The sequence below is a fragment of the Stegodyphus dumicola genome, chromosome 8 (assembly GCF_044657685.1).
Source record: "Stegodyphus dumicola isolate Sdum_Otavi_A_Nest chromosome 8, ASM4465768v1".
Taxonomy (NCBI): Eukaryota; Metazoa; Arthropoda; class Arachnida; order Araneae; family Eresidae; genus Stegodyphus; species Stegodyphus dumicola.
Genome location: NC_140775.1, coordinates 139,298,817 through 139,309,085, shown reverse-complemented (window position 1 = coordinate 139,309,085; position 10,269 = coordinate 139,298,817). Strand labels below are relative to the sequence as shown.

Here is a 10,269-nt window from a genome sequence, read left to right as displayed (position 1 = left end):
TCAATCTTAATGAAGATCTGAAGAAAAAAAGTCTGTTGAATCAATGCAACGAGTTTATCTGCCTGTATTGGCAAGTATCTGTGTATAATAAACAAGGAGTATTCATTAAAAAGCTTTTCGGTTGTAGTCGAAACTAAAAGTAGGTGCCATGCGAAGCTCTTCACAAATACTAATGAGAAGCTCTTGACAAATACTAATGTTTTCATTTCACCATACAGAGTACTTGTAGTGTGTGCTATCGCCATTATTCGAAACTGCTTATAATTTCAAAGGAATTGCATGAAGAAGAAGCTTTTAAGAATGTTTATATCGTAGGGTTAGTACTAATAGCACCTAACGTCTCTAATTTCTTTCGTAAAGTGTGAAATCAAAATACTGGTCTACTATAAAAGATTTACCAGATTTCAAAACACTGTATTTTTAAACAACATACAATCGTATTTCATCCATACATAAAGTTTTTCTCACTCTGTGCAAATATTCTGCGTATGACCTATTCGCCAAGCAAAATACATTAAATGATAATCGAGTTTGGTCCATATTATTCATAGCATTCTCCTGTCAGTGGTCATCAAATAGCACTGAAAGCGCTTTCTAAAATCTGTCAGCACCGCTGGTAGTAGGAATATGTAAAAAACACTGTGCTTACACCTACCTCCTAAGAAAAAAGTTATTCGAAGTTCCTGCAGGACCATGCTACAAAATATATGTATTGAACTAGATTGCTGCTTGGACGTGTGTCTTGTGATTAACGGAACATACATACCATATTTGAAAATGTGAGAAAATCTAGCAAGTTTCCGCTTCATTTCATGCATCAGTTACTATTGTGAGCTTTTACAAACAGAGTGTCTGAAATTCGCCAAGCAAAATACTAATAAGGTTTATGGTAGCTTGTCTACTATCAACATTTTACTGAACGTTTTAGGCAAAATTCGCCGTTATCATATGAATGACATTAATAAATATCCGAATCGAATAGAATTATATGAACACGTTTGATGTAAAGGGCAGGTAAGGTACATACTTTCAACTATAAACCTATTGTTATTTGAAAATTACGACATAAAAAGTACTCATATTTCATTCAATATTGCACATTCCACACTGTTGTGGAATCCTGAAGTTTTCAAAATCTGGTTATCTTACAGTGATCCCTATATTCTTCAGTAAAATGACGCGAATAGACTTATGAAATGCGAATAAAAGTTTCGACGTTAGAAACATCTGTAAGGGAGTCTTTTGAAATTTTAACTGTCACGTTACGTTACGTTACGTTAGAAAGACCTAGTTTTTTTTCGTTAATTAGTTTCCGGGGAGCAATCATCCTACATGACCTATAATCTTTTTTCATTTATCTATTAGCTGTCAAAGTGTATTATTAGCTGTCAAAGTGTAACACACTTTGACATCTAATTTCAAGTGTCACTACGTACACTATGATACTATCACACACTATGATATTATCCACACTATTATTGTACACTATGACATTATTGTACGCTATGTACACTAATACATTATTGTATTATTGTACACTATGACATTATTGTACACTATGATATTATCTAGGACACCTTAGTTCATGTTGTAGTGCGAACGGACTTAATGCATCTCTCGATCGTTTGCAGCGACGTCGCATTTCGAGCAAGGGGATTTGAGCAATGCATTTTGCTTTTTTTAAAGTGAAAAACAGAGACATGCTATGCCACAACTATCTTGTTTGAACTCTTCATTGTATGAACACAACTTCTCATTGCATAAACTCATTATTATTAAGATGATTATAAGGAACTAACGTTTTTAGGTGATTAAAGCTAATTAAAACCAGAGCCGGATTTAGACTTAATAAGACCCTAAGCTATTTGAGATATGAGACCCTTTGTAAGTCTGCTGTACTATATTTTAATACTATATTTTAATTTTTGGGTGGCCCTAAGCTATAGCTTGTGTAGCTTTATACTTAAATTCTGCACTGACCAAACGACGAAACTCCTAATACGTGACAAGTACTTAAAGACAAGGTCAGTAGACAGACAACGGTAGACTCTTCGCAACGTTCGAGTTGAATGACGTCACTTTACTAATAGAACTGGGAGAAACGAAAGCCCAGTTACATTTAATTTCCTAAGGCAGTAGTTTTTCGAGAGCAGATTATGGATCAGAGAACTTACATGCTCAAAACGTTCGGGTCTGGGAGAGAAAGCCTTCTAATGTAGAACCTTGCCTAAAGAGGCATTCTCCAACTGCTTCCAGGAATGTTAGGAGAGCTGTAGCAAGTATGTTTATTCCGATGGATGCTATTTCGATGTATGGTCAGGTAATATTTTTTTACATTTCAGAGTTACCGTATAAGCATTCCCATGAACTATTACGGCAGATGCGTATATTGCTAACTAGAACTGTACCGAGTGAACTGAGAGTAATCCTCCTAGAGTAAAAAATGACAAGGATTGCTAAACTAAAACATGTGAAATTAAATATTAATCCAAAAGTTTTAAAAAAATTCGTAAGGGGGTACTTTTTAGATTTATAAAAGACTGAAAAATTCTGCTGGAGTTTGTTCTTTCTAATTTACTGTAGAGACATTAGGTATTTTTTGGGAAGCAGAAGACTTGAAAAATGAACAACGCCTTCGCCGGGATCGAACTGCGGACCTTTGGAATAAGCGGACCTTTGGTATGCAGACCACTACACCACGAAGGCACGCTAAGAAGCCGGGATAAATAGTCCAGAACCATTATCCACCACCTTTTTAGTTCAGGCGCCACTGTAGAGACATTAGGCATTTTTTTGGAAGCAGGAGACTTGAAAAATAAGCAACCCTTTCGTCAGGAATCGAGCCACGGGCCTCTGGAATACGCGCCCAGCATGCAAACCACTACACCACGAAGGCACGCCAAGAAGGCGGGGGAAATATCTTATAATACAAGCTGTGACATTCCGATATTACTTCAAAAGAACACTTCCCATATCGGGAAAACGAGTTTAAAATTTAAGAGCCTTTAGAACTTGTTATATTTTATCTAAAATATCATCGCAGAAGCAAAGCTTTCTCTATTACTGAATTCAGTTCTTTTAATATAGATAAAAAATATCTTATACCATGTTTAAAAAACTGGCTTGTTTTCAGGTTGGTTTTAAGTAAAGAATAAACAACTCGATTAAAAATAAACTTACATTATAGTGAAAGAATACATCTTTTAAAACGCTTTCACTACATCCTCTTATAAATAATATACCTTAAAAGATGGGTTCTTCATTAAAATGCCTGAAAACAAGCCAAACGTTCTTGGCCTACATCTACGCATGTGTTATCGAAGGTGAATGAGATCTTTGTTGAAGTCAATGAAACAAAATTCCTATTCAAGAAAGAAAAACAGACAATTCGGTGAGAAGTTTTACCCCCACGATATGAATTAAAACATCCGGATCCTCGATAGCGCATAAAGAAGCTTTCATAGAAGTTTTTATTTAGATATTTGTCACAGCAGTCGCAATTTGAATTTTGTATTTGAATAATTAAAATGACCTCAATTTGACCTTGCTATTAAAAAAATAGGTCAAATAAAATGATTCTAAGTTCTTAGAACCATAAAACTCATACGCACAAAATCATAGAGAATGAATCCTTTGATGTGATTTCTTCCTGAGTTTATAACATTGTTTTAATTTTAGCAATAAAAAACTTTTTTGAAAGACTGCGATAAAAGTAATTTTGAGAAATTTGTCGTTGGAATAGACTTTCGAATTTACAGTACAGACATCTAGAAAATAACATAATGCAATAAATGAATATGATTTTTTTATTTATGATATAATCGTTCTACTTTTTTAAGGTTACTTTCATAGAAGTAACATTTAACTTCTAAAACAGAAAAAAAATCTGATTAAAAGTTTCGGTTATTTAACATCCTCATTTATTAATTACAGTTTAGAAAGTTAAGAATAATTAAATCTAAGTTAAAAATATCAATATTGTAAATATTGATATAAATAAATGATACTTAATCCGCGTTTTATCAGAATATTTTACGCGCATTTGCAACACTACGTAACGGTAAATAAAAATCAGCTGTCTTTAAAGCCTAAATTTAACCCAATTAACTATTAATCAAAGTAGGAGTAACTTAAAGTGGTTATCGACTGAAGAAATAAATAGTTTAATTTACTCCGTCCGCGTTCCATTTAATTTGCAATTCATTTACTTCAAACTTAATTTGCAATTCACTCGTCACTCAAAGCCGGCGACTTCCGCTGCCATTCTACATAGGAAACATCATGCAGGAAAGACAGCTGACTATGTGGCATTTCATACTTTCGGTAACACGTGATGAGGATTAGAAAAAATATTAGCATGAAAATAAATATAAGCAAAGAGTAAATGAAAACTTAAAAATAATTTTACTAACACTTTATATGGTATTTTCTCTCTCCTTCCAGCATGTCTTAGTGCTGTAACGGTAGCACACTCGGCGTGTATTCGTAAGGTCCAGGGTTCGAGTTTCGTCGAGGGCTCTGCACATTTTTCACATATCCTGCTTTAAAACAACTTAATAGCTGTACAGTGGTGCCCGAACTAAAAAGGTGGTGGGCTATAATTCGTCACCACCAGGATTTGACGATTGGTCTTTCTAATCCCCAGTCGTCCTTTTTCGGGGTATTTTCTCCCTCCTCCCAGCATACCTTCGTGGTAGCACACTCAACGCGCATTCGAGAGGTCCAAGTTCGAGTCCCGGCGAGGGCACTGCATATTTTTCACGTATCCTGCTTCAAAAAAAAAAAAAAAAAAAAAAAAAAAAAAAAAAAAACAACAGTGACTACACAGAATGAATTCTGATAAAATCAGAAAAGTCTAAATAGTAAGTTTACGCTGTTACGCTGAATATTTATTAGCGTGACTTTAGAGTATTTTCTTTAAAAGAGCAGTTATTTATGAATGTATAAACCAGATTAAAAGAGTATAATATGTAATAACAGAATTGATAGAGGTGTTGTGAAAGATAGGTGATGCTATATCCCTGGCAGTCATCTTTATTGAAGTATAATGTCGTTGAATAATGAATACAATTGAGCAATAAAAACGGAAATACGCGTGTGTATCAGATGTTCACTCGTATACTTTCCGTATTCCAGCTTTATAATAGGTCATGAAAAGAGTTAATTGATTACATGTGAGCAAGAAAGAGCCGGGAGTTAAAATAACGATGATTACATTACTACTGGTTAGATTAAGAATAGTGAAGTTATTCTGTTTTTAAATAAATGGACTTATCATCAATTTATTACTGTTTACCTAAAGTTTCGATTTAATTATTATTGGTAAAAGATTTCTGTTTCACTGCGACCATTGCATAAGTTTGCGTGCCTCTTTTATTATATATAAAAGCCATATAATCTTGACTAATTTTAGGATGATGCATTTCAAGATTTTAAGAATCTAATGACAGAGATTAATTTTGGAAGATTTACTCTAAGCATTTTAGTATTCTCAGATTACAAAGGAAAAGTAATCTTAAAAAGGAGATTTAAGGACAAATGAATTTTATAATTTTATCTCACATATGTATTGAATATTTAACTATTAATTTAAAGCTTTTTATTTAGTTAAAAAGTATACATATTTTTATTTTAATTGATGGAGAACATTTAGATTACTTTCACAGATGAATTATTTTACAGTTTGAAATATTAGGTTTCAGTAATTTTTCAATTATATATAGAACTGCAAAATAATTCTGTAAAGTATCATTAGTAACTTCATCCATTTTACACTTTCTTGAGAGCAGATTTTCGGATGCTTATCGTTTAATAAATCTTGAAAGATTACCGTTTTCTCCGTCAATGAAACATCGCAATTTTTTTCGACTTGTAATTTATTGTATTTGCAGTTCAAACTCTCACTGCCACCAAATATTTCCAACTCTTTGGCTTCATTCAATAGTTAACACGTTCCGTTTACATTGCTCGAGTTCACTATTGCAGATTAATATCGATTTCAATTTAACTGCAGAAAAAAAAATAAGCAATCAGTTACCACAAACTTATTTGTTTAAAAGTCAATCTTCCGAAAAGGAAAGATATAAAAAGTAAAATCTTATTGCAAATTAATATAGATTTCAATTTCACTGCAGAAAAAAATTTTAAGTAATCAGTTACCACAAACTTATTTATTTAAAAGTCAATCTTCCGAAGAGAAAAGATATAAAAAGTAAAATCTTATTGCAAATTAATATAGATTTCAATTTAACTGCAGAAAAAAATTTTAAGCAATAAGTTACCACAAACTTATTTGCTTAAAAGTCAATCTTCCGAAAAGAAAAGGTATAAAAAGTAAAATCTCATATTTAAAATAAACTGTACAAAATGACAAAACTAAATAGTATAAAACAATCCTTTGATAACATTTTGTTGCAAATTAACGTCCCTTTGCGTACTGTGAACTCATAATATAATTATTCAAGATATAGTTGAGAATTTATTTCAGTAGTTCACTTGCTCTGAAACTTGCAGTAAATATCTCCTTCAAGCGGTAATACTTTTTATTTTGCCAAGACGCTAAACCCGAGAACTGAAAACAAAATAAACCTTCTTCAAGGTGTTGGAAAACAACAAAAACAAACGAAGGAAATCATTAACAAAGTGGCAACAAGCCGAAAGCTCTAACTAAAGCATAGCTTTAAGAGTTTACGAAACTATGATTATTAGAACTTCATGGAAGAAGGTAGAATTCTTGACGGAAATGTAAAAGAGTGAAACGGAAGACAATAAAATGAAATAGGATAACAAGGAGACTACTGCATTGTTTTCTTTTTCCAAACGAAAGGGCCAATCGTGTTCATCGGAAATCGATGACGAAAAATTCGTGTGGCTGGGGGGTGGGGGCTCATATGCATATTCATCAATTTGGGTTTCCCAGACTTTATCAAAAACAACACCTACTTTACTTAATAGGTAGACAATTTGTCATTCGTATTAATGAAACTTATTTTCCGAAACTACTTTTTCTGGCTGAAGTACGATAAGAGTCGTTACTTATCCAGTTTTGTTCAATATCTTCACAAATGACGTCCCACATATACCTGACACAAAACTTGCTACATACGCAAACAACATTGCAATTATATCACAAAATGCATCTCTTGGCCCAATTACATAAGCACTGTAAACTATGCATTGGAGATCTGCGTCTAAAAATGGAAAATTAAATAAAAGTCGAAAAATCTGATTCCATTTTGCTCACAAGAAAAGGGAACATTTATCCAAGTTTCCATTTATCTATGTACAACCTGCGTATTCCCTGGATTTAGAAAATCTTGGTATAATTCTTGGCCAGCATCTCACATGGAAGTCCCAGAATGCATATACAGTACATAAGTTCCAAAAGCATAAAGCAACACTATCCCCCTTAAATGCTCCTGGAATTATGCGTATCAAGCATCCGTTGAACATCCTTACTATGTTTACTCTGTCTTAACTTACCATGTTTGCAAAACGAATTAAAAAAGATTTAAAACTGCACAAACTACAACCTTTATTTGTCAATGGCTCATTAAAAATGAAGCTATTCATGATGAATTGAAAGTAAAAACCTTTAGGGCCAAACTGGCCAAAAAAGTTTCTCAATAATATTTCTAATGTAAATAATTCCACAATTCCTGTTGTAACCGATTTAAATGGCAGCGATTTAAAAAAGCCACTTGAAGAAGAGATCTTAATTTACTCAAGTTCTCTTACATTTTATTATTTCCATTTTGTTTGCCTGTTATTTCGCTTTTCCTCAAAATTATTAGGCAGTCTTCCAAAATTTAGTATAATTATGAAAAGATTACGTAAGTTACGTATAGCTCTCTCAATTCCCCTTGTAAAATGCACACTATTCATATGGCGAAATCTTGCATTTATGTTTTTACTAATCAACTCATTTATAGGTATCCTTTCGCCAGCTGATTTTTCTACAGGCATAGAGTAAACATTGAATTCAGCTTTGTCACCTGTTTCCTACACGAGAATTCCAAGAGCTTCGGTTCTTGGTCAAGATTTTTCATGTTATGATCTCATCCTCGCACAAAAATCGCCAACAAAAAAAAAAAAAAAAAAAAAAAAAAAAAAAATTTAATTCACAGGGATAGCGCTATGCTCGAAAGCCCAGACATCGGGACTTTGTCAGAGGCCGAAAAATTTATTAGCCAAATGGAGCCAAAGATCAGCAGTACAAGTAAGATATCTTTTGAGAACAACGAGTGAGATACAACGAGTGAGATATAGTACAACGAGTGAGATATCTTTTGCCAAATTTCTTTTAAAGAACTATGCTTTTAGGAGTCAGTTTAGACCAATAAATAAAGGCATTAATAAAGCCAGATATCATAATAATAATAATCTTATTTACTGACAAAAAATATTTTTGCATTAAAATAAAAATATGACAAAACGCGCAGTTAATGCTAGCAATCACCCTGTATTTCCTTGGAAACTTTGGGTAAGCCAGATTTGTATGTCGTTTTAATTTGAAGCAGGATCCCAGATTCTCATCAGTAATATGATTTCTCAATTTAATTTTGATGCAGTTCATATTTGGAAAGATTGCTTGTATGAATATGTAGAGCTAAAAGATGAAAGAGGGACAATCGATCAAATGAGTCATTTCAGGTGTTGAAACCTTTCATGTTTCCTTCTCGATATCTTTCAAAACAAACCACTTCTACTGTGAACTAAGATCACATTTATTTTTCTCTATTAAAAGCATTTAAACTGAGCCTCGATAATTCTTTATTTTTTAACTCTAGAAACTGCATATCAAAAATTCTAATGAGAAATATTCAACTAACGAGTTTTCTAGGCAACTAACGATTTAACGATTTTTTCTAGGCAACGTTACATATTTTACTGTCCATGAGAAGTATAAATCCCCATTTGCTACCCATAAAAGGAGAATGTCATTACATATAGTTAGGAAATAGGTATCTGTCAACATCAGAAAGGTTAAGTATTATTTTATATTTTATAATGAATTCTAAATAAATGTTAATGATAGTATTAAGTTATTGCATATATTTAATTAATAACAAAACAAATATACTTTTACATCGCTAACTGAACCAGTGGTTATATTTCGTCAAAAACCATGTGTTATAGATGGAGTTATTAATTTGCCAATTTAATTTAGAGAATGCTATTAAATTATTAATATTTTATTAGGAAAGCAGCAACAACAATAATAATAATAAATAAAATGAAACAATTTTTAATTTAAAGTCGTGAAATTCGAGGCCATGTCGTTTTAACAGACCTAAGCGCACACTTGGTGCGCCTGCGCAAAAATCTGCCACTGGTTCTCTGACGTTCATATAAACAAACGAATTATTCAAATTGTAATGACCTCAAATATCTCAAGAGTCTCAGGAATGGAGATATAAAAGAATTACAGGATATATTTTCGTTTAAATAAAAATTACATAGGACATTAATTTATAAAATTCATCGCTTTTAACACACCTTGACTATGAAAGCTCACATAAATTATTCACAACTGACACCTTATTTTTTTTAAAATGGTCTCTGGTGGTATAGCTTTAAAAGCCAAAACCGGATTTACTTGAACAATCACACAAAAACTACCTAATATTTTTTTACGTAACTAGGCACCTGACACTGGATTCAGTAATAGCATGAAATTTACAATCACATTCCAAAGAAAGACACAGTAGAAACATAAAAAATAACAACTCGGAGAGATTATTAGCCATAAACTGCAATAGAAGGGAGTTGCCTCGATGATTGGTTTGAGGTAACCAAACCAGTTAGAACGACCTCTGACCATTTCAAGGGTTACCAAAAAAAAAAAAAAAAAAAAAGAACTGTGCAAAGTACAAGCAATCAGAACTGACTTACGTAAGTCATTATAAAGAGGAAAAATGTAAGCCATTTTATTTAAAACACACAAAACAGAGATAGTACATCATGGATTTCCATCCTTTTTCTTGCATCGATCCCTTTTAAAAGAATGGTTTTCTTCATTGACCTCCTTACATTTTCTGTAATCATATTACAAATAGCTGCATATAAATAGCATAAAGATAACAATTAAACGAAGAATACGAAAAAACAGTTTATTAGATTTATGTTTTATTATTACATCCTTGTACGAAGAAAGAAAATATTGTAATCGCGAAAAATTTCGGGTATCATATTTCAACGAAATTATTCATTTCAACCGCTCTCGAAACCATTTGAAGAATAATTTTGCATGACATCTACACGTACGGA

General features: G+C 32.4%; 1 protein-coding gene across 3 annotated transcripts in view; it reads left to right on the top strand.

The window, feature by feature from the left end:
- The first annotated feature begins 2,185 nt into the window (after positions 1-2,185).
- The window catches only part of LOC118195202 (uncharacterized), a 194,916-nt gene continuing 186,832 nt past the window's right edge, over positions 2,186-10,269 (top strand). The window contains exon 1 of one of the 3 annotated variants that reach the window (XM_035366461.2): positions 2,186-2,320. Coding sequence is in view for 2 of the 3 variants with exons in the window: in XM_085822497.1 (XP_085678623.1) it covers positions 2,298-2,320 (23 nt within the window). In the remaining variant the exon portion in view is untranslated. The remainder of the gene's footprint in view (positions 2,321-10,269) is intronic. The other 2 variants (XM_085822497.1, XM_085822496.1) reach the window with 2 other exon arrangements.